The sequence below is a fragment of the Pimephales promelas genome, chromosome 8 (genome assembly GCF_988280905.1).
Source record: "Pimephales promelas chromosome 8, fPimPro1.hap1.1, whole genome shotgun sequence".
NCBI classification, from domain to species: Eukaryota; Metazoa; Chordata; class Actinopteri; order Cypriniformes; family Leuciscidae; genus Pimephales; species Pimephales promelas.
Genome location: NC_142776.1, coordinates 29,429,919 through 29,450,946, shown reverse-complemented (window position 1 = coordinate 29,450,946; position 21,028 = coordinate 29,429,919). Strand labels below are relative to the sequence as shown.

At 36.7% G+C, this 21,028-nt stretch overlaps 2 protein-coding genes across 6 annotated transcripts; both read left to right on the top strand.

Annotated features, from left to right (window-relative positions):
- Positions 1 to 201: 201 nt before the first annotated feature.
- Positions 202 to 12,676, top strand: sfi1 (SFI1 centrin binding protein). 4 transcript variants are annotated; one of them, XM_039689558.2, is made up of 31 exons: positions 202 to 576; positions 664 to 735; positions 812 to 922; positions 1,904 to 1,998; positions 2,070 to 2,187; positions 2,314 to 2,416; positions 2,495 to 2,651; positions 3,173 to 3,334; positions 3,461 to 3,531; positions 3,631 to 3,723; positions 3,972 to 4,069; positions 4,605 to 4,671; positions 4,826 to 4,956; positions 5,593 to 5,674; positions 5,778 to 5,956; positions 6,031 to 6,106; positions 6,229 to 6,324; positions 6,471 to 6,547; positions 6,633 to 6,735; positions 6,830 to 6,926; positions 7,005 to 7,165; positions 7,616 to 7,690; positions 7,995 to 8,069; positions 8,151 to 8,327; positions 8,436 to 8,653; positions 9,226 to 9,321; positions 9,414 to 9,645; positions 9,824 to 9,896; positions 11,049 to 11,193; positions 11,709 to 11,811; positions 12,369 to 12,676. In XM_039689558.2, the coding sequence occupies exons 1-31, from the start codon at positions 431 to 433 to the stop codon at positions 12,513 to 12,515; spliced, it is 3,636 nt and encodes a 1,211-aa protein (XP_039545492.2). In that variant the 5' UTR covers positions 202 to 430; the 3' UTR covers positions 12,516 to 12,676. The 4 variants fall into 4 exon arrangements, with proteins under 4 accessions (XP_039545492.2, XP_088990440.1, XP_039545491.2 ...); XM_089134314.1 differs by having other exon boundaries at positions 9,223 to 9,321; positions 11,709 to 11,801; XM_039689557.2 differs by having other exon boundaries at positions 9,223 to 9,321.
- A 296-nt stretch (positions 12,677 to 12,972) lies between these two features.
- sxph (saxiphilin) lies at positions 12,973 to 21,009 on the top strand. Of its 2 annotated transcripts, XM_039689671.2 has the most exons (17): positions 12,973 to 13,447; positions 14,259 to 14,422; positions 14,536 to 14,635; positions 14,950 to 15,129; positions 16,855 to 17,017; positions 17,104 to 17,168; positions 17,314 to 17,471; positions 18,106 to 18,292; positions 18,383 to 18,531; positions 18,956 to 19,046; positions 19,134 to 19,184; positions 19,265 to 19,447; positions 19,803 to 19,950; positions 20,066 to 20,148; positions 20,224 to 20,408; positions 20,489 to 20,675; positions 20,852 to 21,009. In XM_039689671.2, the coding sequence occupies exons 1-17, from the start codon at positions 13,393 to 13,395 to the stop codon at positions 20,893 to 20,895; spliced, it is 2,193 nt and encodes a 730-aa protein (XP_039545605.2). In that variant the 5' UTR covers positions 12,973 to 13,392; the 3' UTR covers positions 20,896 to 21,009. The 2 variants fall into 2 exon arrangements, with proteins under 2 accessions (XP_039545605.2, XP_039545606.2); XM_039689672.2 differs by lacking the exons at positions 18,106 to 18,292; positions 18,383 to 18,531 and having other exon boundaries at positions 12,974 to 13,447.
- The last annotated feature ends 19 nt before the right edge of the window (positions 21,010 to 21,028 follow it).

Sequence of the window (21,028 nt, the reverse complement as noted above, 5' to 3'; positions counted from 1 at the left end):
TTCACAAAATAAGCCTATTCTGTACAGTGAGGCTCAGTTATTGTATCCAAGGCCACATTATTTCAATATACCCATATTAATATTGTAACTTTATTACAATATGGTTGATGAGAGTCATTCTTATTATTATTATTTGCAATGTAACCTTACAGTGTCCCTTTAAAAAAAAAGTCTTTTATTATGACATTATTTTACCGGAAGAATATTCATTAAACACAGAAGAGCGGCAGTTATGGTTTGTTGTTGGTTGTTGTCAGTACGATAGCACTTAGATGACAGATTTTTAAATGAGCTGTAAAGCCTTAAGTGAAACATTTAAACCCCTAACTTTATTTCTGGCAGTTATAGCTCAAGCACCGGGTGCTAGACCGTGTGCTGATTGACTGAAAGTCATGTGACAGTGACCTTATTCGCCAATAAACCATTGAAGATGCAAGCGACAAGACCAAAAGCTGGGAAACAGTTGTCTTCTGTTGTTGAAAAGAACCGGGCACGTAAAACACACATACGCAAAAACACGTACCGGGTTGGATATAATTGGAACCGAGGTGGTAGACTCAAAGAGCTAAGGATAAGGTAAGACTTCGTTCATTTTATAGCGCCGTAGTAGTGGCATCCTCTATTTTGTTTACAGTTGAAGTGATTATTGCATTGATTGTTTAGGCACCTTGCTCGGAAGTTCCTTCACTTGTGGATTCAGAAGACATTTGGACGAATAACAACATCACAAGCCAGGTCCAGTGTATGTGTTTAATCAGTCCACTAAATGTCTGTCTTTACTTATTTAATAAAATGTGTATTTTCTGTTTAGATCTCATTATTGTAAGGTGATTTTGAGGAAGACCTTAGGAGCTTGGAAAGATGAGTGGTGGCACGTAAGAAAGGAATGGACCCTAAATATTAGGGCAGATTGCCATTATGCGTAAGTTAAATCTCATGTGCTCACAAGGATGCATTTAATTGATCAAAGATACAGTAAAAGCAATAATATTGTGAAATGTTTTCTATTTTAATATTTTTTTTAAATGTTATTTATTCTTTTGATGGCAAAGCTGAATTTTCATCTGCTTTTTCTCCAGTCTTCAGTGATGCATGGGAATTTAGAAATAATTCCATTATGCTGATGTGTTAGGGATAGTAATTCTGTCATCACTCTATTTGTTCTAAACCTGTATGAATTTGTTTCTTCTGCTGAACACAAAATTAGATATTTTTTTAAGAATATAGTTTACCAAACAGTTGATGGACCCCATTGCATAGAATGGAGAAAATAAAATGCTATGGAAGTCGATATACAAATGTCAGAGGTCAGCCTTCCACCTAAACTCGACTTTCATGAACGTGCATAACATATAGATATTTTTCTTTCAAAATCATAGTTTCAGGTGGCATTTTTTAACCCAATGGAGTCGTATGGATTACTTTTTTATGATGGATTTGCTTTTTTGAGCTTCAGAAACGTGAGCACTACCTATTCAATGTTATTGTAAAGCTGGGCAAAGCCAGAATATTATTTAATATCAATTTTATATAGTGTCATTTGAGGTTTCACTATTCCTTTAATATTTTGTGGAAACTGCGATAAAAAAAATCAGGACTCTTTGATAGAAAGTTCAAAAGAATAGCAATTATTTGAAATAGAAATCTTTTTTTTTTCTTTTTAGAAATCGTTTCTTTAATCTCGTATTATTTTAATGCATTTTTGCTGAATAAAAGTATTAATTTCTTTCTCTTTTAAATGGTAGTGTGTGCATGTGCCCAATCCCATACTGCAATGGGGTGTTTTGTTTTGTCTTCAATGTTTGTTCTGTTGTCATTTTACTTAAGGGCTAGGACCTAAAAAATCATCACCTCAATAATCACCACCTGCATTTATGTCTTTATTCTTTTTTGCCTATTGTAGGTATATGCTTTACAGCAAAACATTTCAAGCCTGGCAGGAGTATGTTGCTGTCCAGAGAGAAGAAAAGAAGAAACTGAAACTTGCAATCAGTTTGGGTATATAGACTGCTAATCTATTAATATTTAATTTGAACAAATGTAGCTGTAACTGAATATTTGTACTGCAGAGACGGAGCACAAACTGCGGTGTGTATGGAATGGCTGGGAGCTGTACCTGGACATGTGTCGCATGAAACACAGGATGCAAGAAGCAGCAGTACAGCACAAGAGACTCGCTGTGCTGAAGTGAGCATTGCTGTCATGGTTTATAAAATAAGATGCACGTGTAACAGTTAAGTAATGCTTATGTATAGCGGCTTGCAAGTAAAATACTAATGTGAAATATTTTTGTGCATGTGTTGGTTATTAAAGTTGGGTCTGGACTGTGTGGAACACTGCACTACAGCACAGGGATGTGGTGTACCATCAGGAAGATCTTGCCTTGCAACACTGGTCTCATACTGTACAAAGCAGAGTGAGTATGAGCATATATATATATATATATATATATATATATAGTTTGAGTGATCTCTAAAATGGCTGTTTTTCACAGGCATGGATGCACTGGAAATGCAGGATGAAACATGCCTGTGTTCTGAAAGAGAAGGAGTCCAAAGCTCATCGTCACTATTGTCTTCAGATTTCGAGAAATACACTTCATGGATGGATCAGACACACAAAGAACAGACAGGCTAAGAACAAAACAACAGGTGGCATTAATTTTTTTATATTTATTATATGCACTAGTGTTTAAAGTGTTGAGGTCAGAACGATTATTTTTAAATAAATGAATACTTTTATTCAGCAATGTTTATTATTGATCAAAAGTGAGAATATAGACATTAACAGTGTTACAAAAGAGTTTTATGGTTTTACATCAAAGATTAAAAAAAAATGAATTAATGATTTTTTTCAGTATTCATGATAATAATAAGAAATGTTAATTGAATACTAAATCAGCATATTAGAATGCTTTCTGAAGGAGCATGTGACACTGAAGACTGGATTAATGATGCTGAAAATTCAGCTTTACTATCACCGGGAATAAATGACATTTTTAAAATCTATTCAAATAGAAATGGTTATTTTAAATTGTAACAATATTCCACAATATTACTATTTGTGTTGTTTTTGCTATAATTTGAGTTACACTCACAATTATGCTTTTCCTTTTTGCATTTTCTGCATTAGTTTATCTTGAATCACATTTAATTTGTCTTCTGTGTTGCAGCTGTTGCTCAGGATGTATGGCGTGTCTCTGTGCTGGAGAAGTTTTGGTGTCAGTGGTATAATGTGCTGCAATCCAGACAGACTGAGAAAGACAGAGGACAGAGAGCAGACCAACTGGCCCAGCATGGCTCCCAACGGCTGGCGTTCTCCAACTGGAGACACTGTATCTTTGCTTACACCATCAAACAGACAGTTTGTATTTACTTTTAAACTCCTAGAAGAGATTAAATATGTCGATGAAAGCATGATGGCACGTCGTACTGCAGTTTTTTCCTGATCTGTTATGTAGATGTCAGTATGTGCTCACAGAAGGCTAAAAGGGAAAAAGCTGCCATGCATCACAGACAACTCTATCTTCTGGTTAGTGGTGTACTTGTTTTTAGAGGTTTTAACATGTTTTTTTATGTGTTTTTTTTATTTATTCTGATTTATTTATAATGGTCTGGTATTTCTCCACAGCGTTTGGGTTTAAAAGGCCTTACTCTAAACGTCACTCACAGTAAAAGTCATCGTCTCAACAAGAATCTTAGTGTCCAGCATCATCATCAAATTGTAAGAACACCACAAATAGAGAACATACACAACACATTACAGAACTGTCCTTAAGCGTAATATATTTGTGCAAATAAAAACATTTTCTTGATCATTTTTTTAAAATAGAAGACTTTTCCGTACTAAAAACAGGCCGTGATAACAGTAATTATTAACATCTAGTCTACCAGTCAATCATCTATCTGTAATGTTGCGTCATGCAGTTGTGCCGAGTTTAATTGTCAGCAATGGATACTGATGTTTTGCAGCTGCTGGAAAGGTGTTGGAAAGTCTGGCAGTTGCGCTTGGATCAAGCTGAGGACAGAAGTCTGCAACCGCAGATGAGTGTTGCACAATCTCATCACAAGTTAGTCGCATAAATTAGTTAGATTTTTTCAAAGTTCTGCTTGTGCTTTTTAATTTGAAGCATACCATATATACTCAGCAAAAAAAGAAAGATCCTCCCACTTACAACTACTTTTTCCCCAGCTAATTTTTGAACATAAATGTATAAACATAAAAAGATTTAATAAGTGAGACATAAATGGGACAAATTTCACAGACATTTGACAAACAGAAATGGAATTACGAGTCCCTGAACAAAGTCCTACAGTGCATCTCATCTTCTTGAACTGGGCCAGATTTGCCAGTTCTTCTCACTGTGAGATGTTACCCCACTCTCCCACTAAGGAACTTGCAACTTCTCAAAAATGTCAAAAATTCAATGAACAAACATGAAAAACATTGTCACTTTCCAATAGAGATCTGTAAAGCTTAAGTGGATTTTACAAAATTATCCTTAAAACACTGTGTTTCTTTATTTGCTGAGTTTATATAGTTTAGGTCATTAATAAACATGAGTTTATCTGTGAGGCTTTTAAACGGTTGTTATTAATCAATAGATTCTCTGTGCTGAGATTTTGCCTTGATCGTTGGAGAAAACGTCTTAAAGAGCACATACAAATGCAGGTAGCCAACACGCTTTCTGACACTCTCATTATCTTAGGTCATAGGTCTTGATGGGCTGCACTTTTTTCATTGTTTCATAGACTGCACAATTAAACTGCCTTAAAAAATGCTTCTAATATTTTATAACACAATCTGTATATGTACAAATGTGTAGGAGTTAGAACTACGTGCTGATGCCTGCTTTGCTCGTCGTATCTTCCCACAATGTGTAAACACTTGGATGGAGTTCACAGCGCAAAACACAGAGAAACGAGAGCGGAAAGAAAGAGCTGAACAACATGACAGGTAGGTTTCTTTAGGTCGATTATTTTCAGGTTAGGTAAAGTAAGTTAGTCTGGCCTAAATTATAATCTTTTTAAATTACTTACAATTTAGTCAGAAGACTTCTCTGTGGTATGTTCTTATTTAAAGTCTTGAAGCACTGTAAATCAAAGCTTTGGTTTACAGTTTTTTGTAATCAATTATATTTCAGTCAGCTCTGGGCTTCTAGGCATCGGGGATACTGACGTATCAGTATTCAAAGAGGCAATCAACTTTTCAGTCTTTCATACTCTTGTTGTTTGCCACCAAAGTTAGGTTCTAATCTTCTTAATTGATATAAATTGTAACTTTCACAAAGTTTCCAAGAGTCTTCTCAAGGCCTCTCGGGTGCGAGCTGTCCACCCTTTCAGGTCCTTGAACTGCAGTTATCTTAACCAAGATGGCAGATTTCCTTTTAAGGTTCTAGGACTAGAACCACAGGTTTTGTGTCCTTGAGCACACACACATAAACTCGCACACTTCTGCTCCTCATTTTCATGGGTAGACACACACATAACTAACAATTACTATACATCACTGCCAAAACAGTATAAGACAATGTAGATCCATGTCTATGTTGTATTGCACTGAAACATGTACATGTTTTTGTCCACTATATAGGCAACAAACTTGCAGTTGGGCGTTTTATACATGGTGGAGAAGTTTGGAGGTACGAGGAGATCAGAGACTTGCTGAAAGAACGGTATGCTGACAACCATATGTAAACAGTACATTGGTGTTAAAAGTTTTGGGTCAGCAAGATTTTCGTTGTCTCTTTTATCCAATAATCATTATATTTCTTGTAGGCTGTGTTGCATGCCGAGCATGTGTGTTGTGCCCGTGCCTGGTCTAAGTGGTCCTGCAGTGCTGTACAATGTAGAGAGGAGAGGTTCAAACAAACAGCAGCTGACTCACTTTACAAACACACTCTTCTACGGAAGGCCCTGAACCAATGGAGAAACCTCTTTGCCAACATACAAACTAGGTATGAATCAGAGAATGTAGCTGAATAAGGATTTTGATTTTGAAGTTTCAGCTTTTTTGTGTTTTGTTGATCAGTCAGAGACGTTTGGAGCAGGCACGGGGTCATGATGGGCAGCGGTGTCTGAGAAGAGCCGTGGCAGACTGGCATCAGGTACGAGTAACACAACTGGCTCTATTCATTAAGGGAAAGAGCTGACAATGTTTTGAATCATCATATGATGCAGGTAATGTTGTTGGTTTGAAATTTTAAGTAAATATGAGCTTGTTTAACAGTATGTAGATCACAAAAGACAGAAAAGAGAGAAACTTGCACAAATGGAGAAACACCACCACACCAAATTGCTCAAACATTCTCTAGAAGCTTGGAAGGTATGAATATCATGTTTGTTTTGACACAGTATACAGTATCCCTACAAATATTGCTGTAATAATGTATTTTAGTTTGTTTACTATATATACAAAGCTTGCAGCTCTTGCAGTTGTTTTTACATGTATGCATGCATGCTTGCATGTAGTCATACCATTTACAGACTCAGTCGATTTACAAAAATGTGGAGTGCCTTTACCAGGAGCATCAGCAACATCTGGTCAGGTATGATGATATATTTACTTAAATTGTTGTAGTGTTTATTTAAAGACATGTAATCTATTGTATCCTTTTTTATTTGTTTCTGCAGGAAAATGTTCTGTTTATGGAGAATAAACGTGACACAGCTGATGGAGGAGAGGCAAAAGGAAAACAGAGCAAAATGTTTTTCTCAAAAGCACATTCTGTCTCAGGTGCTTATAACATTTATAACAGAAGTAAAAAAGAACACCTGTTATTTATCAGAGCAATTTTGTCATTTTACTAAATATTTTTTATGTCTAATAGGTGTTTCTGGCATGGCGACAGAGAACAGTTTCTGCTCATCGTCAACGTCATCAAAAGGAGGAAGCCCTGAAACAAGCTCAAATACACCTGGAGAAATGTACTTTAGTTATATAAATACCACTGTTAGTAGTCTGTGCAATGATGAAATTATTCAGTGTTGTTTTTGTGCTGTTAGTACGCATGCAATTGGCTTTGAGAAGATGGAGAGAGCGAAGCATGGAGGTAAAAGATGAGAGACTGGCGAATGACAGAGCCAATAGACACTACAGCAGAACACTGGGAAAAAGAACCCTCAACACATGGACCAGCAATATTCACCATCACAAAACATATCAGGTGCCAGTTCAAGTAGTCCCATTCTTAATTATTTTTTACGTATGTTTTGATTTATTTGGAATATTTATGTCATGCAAGCGACACACTTCATATATATGCTATATATATATATATATATATGAAGAGTTCAGATGCAAAAGCCTCTAAATGCCATTTGAAATTTTCTTCTAGAATGATGATTTTTATCAAACTTGTATATTTAAGTTCAGTAATTTCACTTAAATGGCAATGATAATTACCTATTAATTGTTATTTAAGTGAAATTACTGAACTTAAATATACAAGTTTGATAAAAATCATCATTAAAGAAGAAAATTTCAAATGGCATTTAGAGGCTTTTGCATCTGAACTCTTCATATATATATATATATGTATTTTATGTGTGTGTGCTAACGACATATATGTGTATACAAATTTATGTATGCATGTGTACAAATTTCTGCTTTATAGGTAATGAAGAAAAGAAGCTTTGAGCTTCACAGGTTGAGGGTTTATCAGCACTTTTTTATCTGCTGGAGAACACAAGTGAGTTTTGATTCAGCATAGTGTTCAATCATATTCGAAGGCTGTTTCACTCAGATATACATTACAATAGGGAAGAAAAGATGATAACAACATCCATTTCATGTCCACTTGGTTTAGTCTTTTGTTTAAATATAGCTGTTGTTTTGGTGTTAAAGCTTTCTTATAGCCTCGCCTACTGTACAGTAATTCAAGCTGCTGACATTGCATCATTTCCTTCTTTGAGCTACTAATGATTGATTGTTACGGTCTCTTTGAAGATTGTATATTGTATTTTGGTCTGATTTTGAATGATTATGACACACAGCTGCAGAGCAGAAGAAGAGAGGCGGAGCAAACTGAGACTGCCCTTTGGCATTGGTCCCTCAACCTACAGGCCAAAGTAATGCCAGATATTGCACTGTTTATCATTGACAATTCCTGCACCTGTATAGTCTCATACAGTTTGCGCTATATGCTTTAGGTGTTTTGCATGTGGCGGCTGTGGATCGCAGAACGTCAGCGAAAGCAGACGCGTTTGACTGAGGCAGCTCAGTTTTACAGAGATGAACTGTTGAGAGAGGGTGTCACACACATCCTCACGCACACAGCACACATGAGTGCTTTCTCAACTAATATTGCCCAGCACAGCTATGAACAGGTGCTGTTTCTATAGTTACTGTATATTTGTGCACTTCATTCTACAGTCTATAAAGTATGTGTGTGTGTATTTGTTTTCATTAATATAAGTAATCCTCATCAAACACAGAGCTGTCGTCAGCTTCAGGACGTGGTAAGGCGGTGTGCCGTCCGATGGAAGCAGCGGGCGCTGTGCAAGCCTGTCAAGGGTAAAACAGTGCCATCCAAAGTCAGCCACCCCAAGAAGTGTGTGTCTTTTTTTCTGCCAGAAGACCACACCCCCATTCCTACCACCTCTCCAATCAGGAGCCAAGGAGCAGAGCAGAAAGATTCCGTCATCAATCACCTGTGAGTCAAAGTCATTCTTACTGCAAATGGTGATCCTACACTTATTTTTTGTTTGTTGTTAAAGTAGCTAGTAGAATTAGTTTTTTTTGGGGGGGGCGAGGCTGTTAAAAATTGTTTATATAATATAGTATATTTTAGTCAGAACCAGTATTATTTTACCATTTTATAGTTTTTATTAATATTTTGAATTCGCTTTTATATTTAAATTTTAGTTAGAATGTTAGTATTTTTGTTTTATTAATTTTTATTTCAGTTTAAGTTTGTTTTTTTTAGTACATCAAGTTAAACTACAAATATTTTATATTTAGTTTTATTTCAGTTAATGTTTATTTTATTTAAAACAACAATGCTTTTAGTTTAATTTAACAAGAATAACCGTGGTAAGAACCGTCAATGGAAAAACGTGCATGCATAGTGCAATTATAGTAACTACAGGAACTATAACTGATAGGTATCATAGGAAAATAATAAGTCATTTATGACTCTATATCTTATTTTTAATTTATTTGATTTTGAAACTTAATCTGATGGACATGTCTCGATTAAATCTGATCCTCCTGTTTTGTCAGCAGTTGGTCGGTTCGAGCATCTAGAATGCAACCAAGAAGACCAGATGACCTGCTGCAGTCTCCAGCCAAACCTCTGCCGCACGACTTCAAGATCAGCAGGTGTAGTACTCACATAAACGTTGTGACAAAATCAAACACAATTTTTTTGTTCACATACTAATGAGCATCTACCTTTCTCTATGGTGCTTCAGTAGTCAGAGGGTGTCTGTAAGAGAGACTGCATTTCCCTCAGTGTCCTCCAGCAGTCCTTCCTTTCCGTTACCCTTAGCCCCATTGACTCAAAACCCACTGGAGTCACCTGCAATGGTACTAAAACCTAGGATCCTCCCAGTCAAACCTGGTCCTCCTGGATATTTTGCTGCTACCGGCCAGGACATATTGCTTCCTCCTTCTACATTTACTGTCTCAGCATCACATGGCAAGGTAATCATGATGCAGTAAGAAGACTTGTTTGTTCTTAGGCTTGGACAGAAATAGGTTTTATATCTTCTCCCTGGTTTTTATGTACTCTGTTATTATTCTTGTTTTTGTTTCATCATCTTGCCTCCTAGTAGAACATTTTGGCTTAAATGTGAATTTCCCATTTTTTTCTGTTTTACAGCAAAAAAGCTTAAGGAGTCAGGAGCCCCGACTGCATTCTACTCATTTCACTTCCCACTTTCTCCCAAAACAAGGTAAAAAACATAATCTTTCATAATATGAAGTAGGGCTGCACGATTAATTATTAAAAGATCGCAACCTCGAATCAAACACTCACACAGTCTTACTCCTAAATTACACCTTTGACAAGTACGATCACAGTGTGCATTCAAATCTCCATTGGCACTGCTCCTGAGCCTGAGAGAGCAGATGTCATGAAACCGCTTCACAAAAGCCCCTTTCACACAGAGATTCCAGAAAATACACGGATAATGTGACCCAGCATTTGTCCCGGAATTGTTTGATTTCGGTTCATTCACACTGCGAGTGATTTGCCGGGATCTGTGAGTGCGTTCACACACAACCCGTATAAATCCCGGGAAGACACATGACGTCAGGATGAGACGTATAACGGATGCGTTGAAAACATGTAAACGCGCATACCGTACACGCGGTGGTGAACGATCTCAGCTTCAGTACGGATAGTGAGGAGCTCCTGGTCTCTGCTTCGATCCACTTTGCAGGTATTTGTTCGTCCTTTCTTTGTTGATGACAAACACAAACTTTCTTCTAGAGCAACAGAGTCGCGCGATGGCACGAGCGTCATCACTATGACACACCCTTTACGGCGTTGGTCCTGGCTTTTGTTCACACAGCGCGCGTTCCAGGACTGATTCCGGCAATGTTACTAGGTCCCCAACCTGGGATCAATCCCAGGTCGTGTTTGCGTTCACACAGAAGGTGTTCTGGCAATTTGCTGGCAATTTCCCGGGATCAACTCGCTGTGTGAAAGGGGCTAAACAGTCTTTTCAACCACAGTGCTATTTTGTCTGTTACAATAATTCAAATTAAGATGAAAGTTTATTATTGGGATAGCATTCAAAATAGAGGAAATCACCTTTTTAAAGTATCTTGACACTATAAAAAAAAGATTGTATCAATTGCATTGTTACACCAGTAGGTGGCGACAAGTACTTTTAAAATGGGTTTGTCATTGAATCATTCAAGAGATTAGTTAAAAATGCAGATTCATCCAGTAATGAAACAAGTGAAGTATGTATGTATGTATATATATATATATATATATATATATATATATATATATATATATATATACCAAGTGATTTTTGCTCGATTGTTTTCATTTCCTTGACATATTTACACTTGTCATTTTGTCCGGGCTGTAGGTATGCATGAAAGATTACCTGAGCAGGAAGAGGAGAGTGAGGAAGATGAGGCTGTGGATGTGGACCAAACTGAAAATCTCACCAAAGAACTACTAGATATTAGACTGGAAATGCAACGATACCAGCAAGACAGAAAACAGTTACAGTATGTTAATCTGTATAGAATTATTATTCTAATTATTAAAGTTGTTGTAATTCATTATTTGTTAGAATTATAAATACATACATACATATAATTGTAGACTTTGGGGTTCTAGTGTGATCCTGCAATAAAGTCTCAAATCTCCTAAAATTGAAACCACTACTTTGGAAATGCATTTTATGACTGGAGCTGTTTTTTGTCTTTGAAAAAAGTGAATTGACCCTTCCAGCTGTAGTTAGACTGAATCAAGATATTAAAGTGGGTTATTTATTCTAGCAGACACAAACTTGGCTATAGTATATAGCCAAGAATAGTTGTTTCTGCTATGTTTGAGAGACTGAGGTGAAAATATTTGGGTTCTGAACATGTTAAATCTGGGAAAGGAATGTTTTGCTTTTCTATTTTTTGATCGAACAAAAGAGGTATAACAAATTTCATTATCTTCACATAAAAACATTGCATGAATTCAGATGTTTTTACTAATATATTGAAATCAGCCTGAGTTTGTGTGTGTTTAGGACATGGCGGAAGTTCCAAAAGGTCTTGAGTAACTGGCTCGCAACAACAGGCATTGAGGGAGAAACTGAGGAAAGAGAAAGCGTCTTAAAGGAGTTAAGTGAGGTATCCATATATCTTTCTTTCTTTCTTGCACACACTCGTACACAAATTCACATCTTTAAATATGTACAGTAAAGTATTAACAAATAAGTCGAGGCAACACTCTTGGTTCCTCAGACTGCATTATAGCACAGAGGACACCGGTGGTTTACATTTAACACGCATATTTTTACACGCATAGTCATAGAATTTATATAAACATAAATCTAAATGCTCAAAACCAGCTGTCAGGAGTGTCACTAGATAAATGTTACAGATTGTATAAACCCTTGCTTTTATGCATGATGTACAGTACTGGAAAGTTATAATATGGAAAATATTAGACATTATTAATAGACATTATTATTTACAAATAATAATTTGTAACATTATTACACACAAATATTAGACATTATTATTTATAATAAATCTTTATGCTTGTCATTACACCCCTAGGTCTAATGGATTTTGTGCATGGTGGTCTATATAAAACATCTTTATAAATATTCTAGTTTTTGCTCTGATTCTAGTTTTATTTATTTTTAAATCAAAGTAATTTTTTATATTATGTTTCTTTGCAGCTTGAGAGTCGCATTTCTTCTCTATCTTTGAGATTAAACAAGCAGAAACCCACCATGATTTGCCATGCTGCCAGAGTTAACACCATCCAGAGCCAACTCCTACTCCCCATGGTTAATACAAAAACTCATACCAAGTTTGGAATATAGACTAAGATTATATTGTGGAATCTGTTATCCCAGAAATAATTCTAAACAATATTGTATTTTTGTAGTCCTTGAGTCAATTTAAAACCTGTTTTTTATTCCAGTTATTTATTCAAATACACTGTTGTAAATACTTCATTTGTAATAAAGCATTAAATCACATATTTTGATGGTTTGAAATTGCTTATTTAACTTGGGATCATATGGAATACCTGAATTAAAAATATGTTGGTCTTTGTGACATTGTAATGCACCCAGCTAAGCTAACACAAAGGAACGTTCTCAGAACTAACTTTCTGGATGTTTCAGACTGTTCAAAAGTATTGTTCCCAAAATGTTTGCAATTATGAAAAAAAAACAAAAAAAAAACACACACACAAACACATTTTGACGTTTTAAATAAGAGATTTTGAACCTTTAGAGAACAGTATGTGTTCTCATACTGAATAAAGTGAGCAAAACGTTCTTGGAGTAGGCTATATTTTTGTTTGTTAGCTTGGATCCCATCTTGAAATCTTCATTTGGACGTAAGCCACACCTGGACTCCGTTGCTGCTTCAATGAAGCGTTAAGTCAGTAGCATTTAACACTATTCCAAACTAAAGGCGCTTTCTGGAAATTCCATAAAACGCCAAGCAAGAAAATATGTCTGGACGAGAATGTTCCACGTGACACAAGAGTTCCAGTAATATTTTCCATATGCGCACATTTATTATAAGAACTATTCGCTTAACACCCGCTTGCCCAATATATTTTTTTCAGACTCGCGCAAAACAATTAGATCTCCTGTAGGCGAAATGCCCGTTCAACTGAAACTTCTGTTCAGGACTCGATGTTAAAGAGTTACTGTGATTTATTTTTCCTTGAAGACATTTCTTATAATGAAGCGAGTGGGAGTTGTTGTCATTTTACTGCTGTGCACCATCACCAGCTGGGGTAAGTGTGCGCTTGCTAAAATTAAGAAACCCTTCAAAATAATTATTAAAAAAACAATTCTCAAAAAAAACAATTCTTGTTTTGAGTTTTGAACGTATTTCAGGATTAGGGAGTAAACAGAAATGTCTTCTGCTCTTTCAGAACTTTCAGTAGCAATAAATGGTTGCTCCAATTAACATAGCCACATTTTATTCTGAACATTGCTAAAATAGGCCTGTTAATGCGCACGCGCTTTACATATATCACTACAAGCCTAAGCAATGACAATTTTATATTGTTTAACAAAAGTTTAATATTTCCAAATAAATAGATTATGAGCTACAAATAAATGCAAAGTGCTTGTGGCATAAAACATATTTCTAAATATTTTTTTATTTGCAAATGTCCTTTTATTTATTAATTTTTGTGAAACTCCTAACATGATGGCTTGTCGTAATCTCATTCGATTTATTTGTGAATATACATTTCTGTAAATCTGTTAATGAAATATGAATTCTAATACTAATCATAACAGAAAGTTGCTATAGTAGTTCTAATAAGCTAAGTAAAAGCAACTTTGTGGTTACTGAAATGTTAACTGAAAACAAAGCTATTCTTTGCAGTGTTCAACAACAACAAAAAGTCTCCCATCACCAGAATATTGAAAAATATTCAATATATTGATATAATTGCAACTCCTTTTCATGTTAGCAGCTCCTTTTACTACACTCTTTGATCTTTAAAATCCTATGATGGTTTCCCACAATAAAAATATTTGATATGTCAAACTTGAAATGTTTGTGTACGTGTATGCCTGTATACCTGCATTCAGGTAAGAAGATCCGCTGGTGTACAGTATCAGAGCCGGAGCAGAGAAAGTGTGCAGATCTGGCTAAAGCACTGGTCGCTGTCCTTCCACCTGCAGCTGTCACAGCCTTCGCACGTCTCTCATGTGTGAAAGCTTATGGGACTGCTGACTGCATTAATAAGATACGGGTGGGTGACGTATGATACTGCATGAGCTCAAATCTTTTTACATTTTTTTTTTTTAAATCAACCCCTGGAACATAAAAGTAGATGGTTTACATTCTGCCACTATCTTTTATCAGGATAATAAAGCTGATCTAGTGACTCTGGATGCTGGAGAGGTTTACTCTGCAGTAAAACAGTACGGCCTCACAGCAGTCGCAAAGGAAATCTACAGAGATGGTATACTACAAAATCCTAATGAAGTTTCATTTTTTTTTTTTTATTAATTGTTATTAATTGTTGCTACTGGAAACTTGAATTTCCTTAACGGATGAATAAAGTATCTATCTATCTATCTATCTATCTATCTATCTATCTATCTATCTATCTATCTATCTATCTATCTATCTATCTATCTATCTATCTATCTATCTATCTATCTATATCTATATCTATATCTATATCTATATATATATATATATATATGCATCCCACTCTGCTAGCACTAACATGTAAACATCTTTCTTTCCCACTTTGTCTCCTCCATCTCCTAGGTGGCTGTATTCTTGCCGTTGCAGTGGTGAGGAACAATAGTTCTTTTAATATGCGCTCTTTGGAGGGCAGTAGGAGCTGTCATAGTGGAGCTCGCTGGACTGCGGGTTGGAGCCTCCCTTTGGGACATCTCCTTTCTCGAAACCTCCTGCCCTGGGTAGAGGATGAGCCCCTCAGTCAGGGTAAGATGACCCCAAATCATAAGTTGTATATAAGCAGTGTTACAAAAAAACTATTGCAAAATATTTAATTAATTCAAATTATTCATTGTTCATTTAAATAAAATAAAATATATACTCACCAGCCACTTTATAGGTACACCTTGCTAGTACTGGGTTGGACCCCCTTTTGCCTTCAGAACTGTCTTAATTCTTTGTGACATAGAGTATACAAGGTTCTGAAAACATTCCTCAGTGTTTTTTGTCCATACTGACATCATCCCAAAAGGTGCTATATTGGATTGAGATCTGGCGACTGTGGAGACAATTTGAGTAAAGGCCATTTGGAGGCCAAATTTGTGACATGGCACTTTGTCCTGTTGGAAGTAGCCATCAGAAGATGGGTACACTGTAGTCATAAAGGGACGGACATGGTCAGCAACAATACTCAGGAAGGCTGTGACATAAACAAGGCTCAGTTGGTACTAAGGTGCCCAAAGTGGGCCAAGAAAAAATGCCCCCCATACCATTACACCACCAGCACCAACCTGAACCTTTGATACAAAATAGAATGGATCCATGCTTTTATGTTTTTACTCCTAATTCTGAGCCTACCATCTGAATGTTGCAGCAGAAATGAGAATCTCACTCAAACCAGGCAACGTTTTTCCAGGCTTCTATTGTCCAATTTTGGTGAATTTAAGCAAATTGTAGCCTCAGTTTCCTGTTCCTAGCTGACAGGAGTGGCACCCGGTGTGGTCCTCTGCTGCTGTAGCCCAACTACATCGAGGTTCGACGTGTTGTGTGTTTAGTGATGCTCTTTTGCAGACCTCAGTTATAACTGTAATGGTTGTTTTGCCTTTCTAGCTCAAACCAGTCTGGTTCTCTTCTGGCCTTTGACATCATCAAGGCATTTTCCCCCAAAGAACTGCCTCTAACTAGACATTTTCTCTTTCTCTCTGACCGTTCTTTATAAACCCTACAGGTAGTTGTGTGTCAAAATCATAGATTAGCATTTTCTGAAATGACCAGCTCATCTGGCAATAACAAACAAGTGACATGTGAAGGCCAAGTATGGTAACCCATACTCAGAATTTGCCCTTTGCCTTTAATCTATCCAAGTTAGTGCAGTAGTGAGTAGTGAAAACACACACCTGGAGCAGTGGGCAGCCATTTTTGATGTGGTGCAGAGGGAGTGACTGGGGGTTAGGTGCCTTGTTCAAGGACTCCTCAGTCGTTTCCTGCCTGTATTGAGAATCGAACCCACAACATTGGGGTTACCAGTCTGACTCTCGAACCATTAGCCCACAACGCCCCAAAGTTACTTAAATCACCTTTCTTTCCCATTTTGATGCCCAGTTTGATCTTCAATCCTCTTGACCATGTCAACATGCATTGAGTTATTGAGATATTGAAGTTAACGGGCAGTTGAAAAAGTATCCTTAATAAAGTGGCTGGTGAGTGTATATTACATGAAAACCTTATTCATCAAAATCTACTATGTTAGAATATAAATAACACTAAACAACACTTTATATAACAGTCTCTAAAGGATCAATCTCTAAGGATTAAATGGATTTAATTGATTTCCCAGATTTTTGTTGTTTGTATATTTCCAGACACTTGGTAATTTGGTACATCACCTAGAGAGTATTCCGTCATGTTCTCCCAAACTAAACAAACAAAGTCTTCAAAAATATGTATGATTGTGTCGAGTTCCCAGTGCTCATATTTTGACTGTTTTGTCAGCGGTTAGCGCTTTCTTCAATGCCAGCTGTGTGCCTGGAGCAACTACAATGGCAGCCAGCCTTTGTACCTTGTGCCAAGGTCAAAGGTCATACATTCGTCAGAAAAATTTCCATTGTGAGACATCTCACAGTGAACCATTCTACCACAACCAAGGAGCACTCAGGTTAAAACATTCCTATTTACATCCGAATCAGCGAGTAAAGGCCAAGTTACCTTTAGGATCTTACAGTGTCACTGTTTTTCTTCCAGATGTTTGCAGTCAGGGGCAGGAGATGTTGCCTTTGTTGATCACTCAGCACTGGACAGCATAGATGGTTAACACAATGAACTCGTACACAACTTTTTATTTCAATAAATTGTACATTCATGGTGTAACATTTATGCATACATGGATGCACTAGTGATTAAATCCTATATGATGAAGACTTCTCTTTCTCATTTGATCACTTTACTCAACAGAAAGTGAGAAAGATGAGTTCAGACTGCTGTGTACAGATGGTACGCATGCTCCCCTCAGCAGTTTTAAAAGATGTAACCTTGGACGAGGCCCTGGAGGGGGTGTGGTCACAAGAAAGAACATGCGTAAAATGGTCCGGAAGTTCTTGGTCGCTGCCCAGGTATGCTTTGTGGTGAAGGCTAAAACGGACACATAAAAATGGTCTGATCCGACCATCCTGTAAAGTTTTAATAACAAACAAGAAATGTTTCAATGTCTTTCTATTTATTTGCTGAGCATCGAGGGTGTCCAGACTCAGTCCTGGAGGGCCTGGAGAGCTCCAACCTTCTGGAAGTTTTAAGTATGCCTATTAAGACCTTGATTAGCTGGTTCAGGTGTGTTTAATTGGGGTTGGAGCTAAACTTTGCAAAGTGTAATGTATGTAGGATACATAATGGAAAAATCAAAACATAAGTCATTTCAGTAACTACAAACTCAAACCTGACACAAACCCAGAGTTTTGTAGTAAATGGAAAACTTGATCTTAAATGGGTACAAAATGAAAATTCTGTCATCATTTACTCATCCTCATGTCATTCCAAATATGTATGCAATATAAAAGAAGATACTTAAATGATTGTTCCAGTTCATTTTTGGGTGAACTATCCCTTTAACAGATTGACGGTCCTGCCGGTGTCAAGTTGATCTCAGGTTCCTGGCGATACTTAATAATTGTATTATTGTCTTGGCTGATAGGATTTCGGTATCTTATGAGAGAGAGAGAAAAATCTTTGCTGCTTTATTTTGTTTTGAAGATATCATTTGGTTGGAGGGGAAGGGAGCGTCAGCGCTTCCAGCTGTTTGAATCAGCAACCTATGGTTGTAGTGACCTTCTCTTCAAAGATGTGACTGAGAAATTATTAGTTCTGATGGAAGACATGGATATGAGCCAGGTTCTTGGACTGGACTATGTGGCCTTGCTCAAGGGCCTTAGACATGAAGGTGAAAGATTGCTTCCCCTCTGTGCCATATAATCTTGTAAATGATAAGCTAAAGACTTTAATTTTTGTGTGTGTGGGTGTCTGTGGTTAGGTAGCTCGCTGGAGGACAGTGTGGTGAGATGGTGCTGTATAAGTCATGCTGAACAGAAGAAATGTGAGCAGTGGGCTCTTAACATAAAATCCGATCCTCTTGTGTGTATAAAAGCCTCATCTATGAGTGACTGCATTGAGAAGATCAAGGTCTAGTAAGACAATATTTCAGCAATTGTGATTTATGTTTAAACAGATATCTATAACAAACATCATTTCATTTATATTAATTTATTTTAGATAAAAAATATATCAGATATACAGAATACGGTTTCCTCAGCAAAATTATTCATGGCCTCTTTAATTTATGAGTTTATCTTTAAAAACATATTTCAGTTTTAGTTATTTTAGTACTTCTACTCAAATCTATTTTATTTCAGCTAGTTGCCAAGGCAGCATTTCTTAATTTCATTAGTTTTTCATCTAATATATAGGCTATATATCATTTTATTTCACATTTAATTCAATTAAAGAATAAAAAAAATAGTTTTAGTGTTCGATATCTATACCAACATTGACGATTGCCTCAGTATCAGTGAATATCTAAAACACAATCAATTGTTATTTTTTTTAGAGGGATGAGGTGGACGCTGTTTCTCTGGATGCCACTCATGCTTTCATAGCTGGGAAATGTGGCCTTGTCCCTGTGGTGACTGAATATTATGGTATGTGAAACATCCAGAGTCATACTCATGTCTTCAAGTTCATCTCACACTGATTTGTTTTTCTCTGTTGGTTCATTTGAAATTTAGGAGAGAAATGTGAGATTCCTGAAGGAGCAGGTGGCCATTTTGAAAGTGATGGTAATAAGAAATAAAACAAGCTCTACATAAATGATACATCACTATTATTATGTCTTCACAAAATATATTTGTCTCTCCAGAATTGCCATCAGTGTATGGTGTGGCAGTTGTTCGTCGGACAAGCCGGAGTTTATATTTTGGAAGCCTGGGCGGTAGACGCTCTTGCCACGGTCACATGTACAGCCCTGCTGGCTGGGTTTTACCTGCAAGACACATGCTTAGCACAGAGCACAACAGCAGCGCCCCCTGTCAGCCGAATGATGGTACTAAATTTTCCTTTCTATTGGATGGTAACTTTATCAAACTGTTCAAATATATTGTAGTTACTAACATTTAAAGAGGACATATTATGCCCTTTTACAGAGTCTTTGATTTTTGGGGTCTTGTACTTGAATGTACAAAAAACACATTTATTATTTTCCACCTTTTATATTGTTGCAGCACCTCTCTTCCCAGACCTTCAGTAACTTTGTTTAGTTCCTGTCTCAGCTAGATCAGTGCCCTGAGCAGGAATTAACTTTCTTCGGAAGTGGAATTTGTGCTCAAATAGCAACATTACACACTAAAAAAGTTGAAAATGTAAAAACGGTCCTATTTAATGTTACTTTCTGTTTTCAGTGTATGCTGAGGTGTTTTGGAAAGGTTGTTTGCCAGGAGGTCAAGGCAATCTATGTAAGGTGTGTATGGGTGGGACTGAAGAAGCTGCCACCAAACGGTGTGCTGACAACCATAATGAGCGTTACTATGGCAATATGGGTGCATTAAGGTGAGGAACAGTTCAAACAAAATGGTGTACAGGAAAATATGTCTGATCACCCATTACTAGTGTATTATAGTGCAACTATACAGCTTTGCAGGCTTTAAAATGTCTTTTACTCCAGATGCTTGGTTGGAGACCCCAGTGGGAAGAGTTTTGGAGATGTGGCCTTTATGGAACACCACAATCTGGAGAGCAACATTGAACGTAAGATGTACACAATGAGAAATGTCATCGGGATGAATCTCATTGATAATAACGTGTGATATGTTTGATTGACAGGTCTAAACACCAGTGGCTGGGCTGAGGGTTGGCTTACTTGGGACTTTGAGCTGCTTTGCAGCGATGGCAGTCGGGCTCCTCTGACAGAATGGAAGACCTGTAACTTAGGGGCAGTTCCTCCAAATATTGTTATGACACGTCCTGTTCTTACAGCTCGCATTTATGACCTCTTAATGAAGTCACAGGTATGCACACTGAAATTATAATCATCTGATTGATTTGTGAGTCTTTTTGAATCTGAATACTGATGTGTTTTGGTCTATAGGAAACCATAGCAGCTCGTCCAGATACTGGGTTCCACCTGTTTGAGTCTCAGCAGTATGGAGAGAGTGACCTGCTCTTTAAAGATGCTACAAAGTGCCTCGTTCACACAAGTCACCTGGACTATCGCACCATTCTGGGAGACGAGTTCTATTCACAGGCTGAAAGCATCTTTAACTGCACACTCTCAAGTAAGAATAAAAAACATTATTATTGTATTCATTGCATACCAATTATTTGTTTGCATTTATAATATTACAGTCACTGGATTTTTAAAAGAGTTTGATTTGATAAAAATGCACATAGGTAAAATGTCTCTTATTTCAATAATTATTCATGGATATTTTAATTGCACTTTTTTTTACAGATATCTTACAGTTCTGCAATCAAGATGTGTGCAGCATATTCTAAACAACCTAGATGAAATGGCATGGCATTTATGACAATGTTAAAAAGAAGCATGGGTCATATATGATTTCTTTTGTATCATTCCTGACATACAATAAAATACTATTTGAAGATATACTTATATTTCTGTAATTTC

Coding starts and splice junctions, on each gene's coding strand:
- sfi1 (XM_039689557.2), top strand. CDS start 431: ATGCAAGCGACAAGACCAAAAGCTGGGAAACAGTTGTCTTCTGTTGTT. Junction 8,654..9,222: donor GATTCCGTCATCAATCACCT/GTGAGTCAAAGT, acceptor CTGTTTTGTCAG/CAGTTGGTCGGTTCGAGCAT. Junction 9,322..9,413: donor CACGACTTCAAGATCAGCAG/GTGTAGTACTCA, acceptor ATGGTGCTTCAG/TAGTCAGAGGGTGTCTGTAA.
- sxph (XM_039689671.2), top strand. CDS start 13,393: ATGAAGCGAGTGGGAGTTGTTGTCATTTTACTGCTGTGCACCATCACC. Junction 14,423..14,535: donor ACTGCATTAATAAGATACGG/GTGGGTGACGTA, acceptor ATCTTTTATCAG/GATAATAAAGCTGATCTAGT. Junction 14,636..14,949: donor AAAGGAAATCTACAGAGATG/GTATACTACAAA, acceptor TCCATCTCCTAG/GTGGCTGTATTCTTGCCGTT.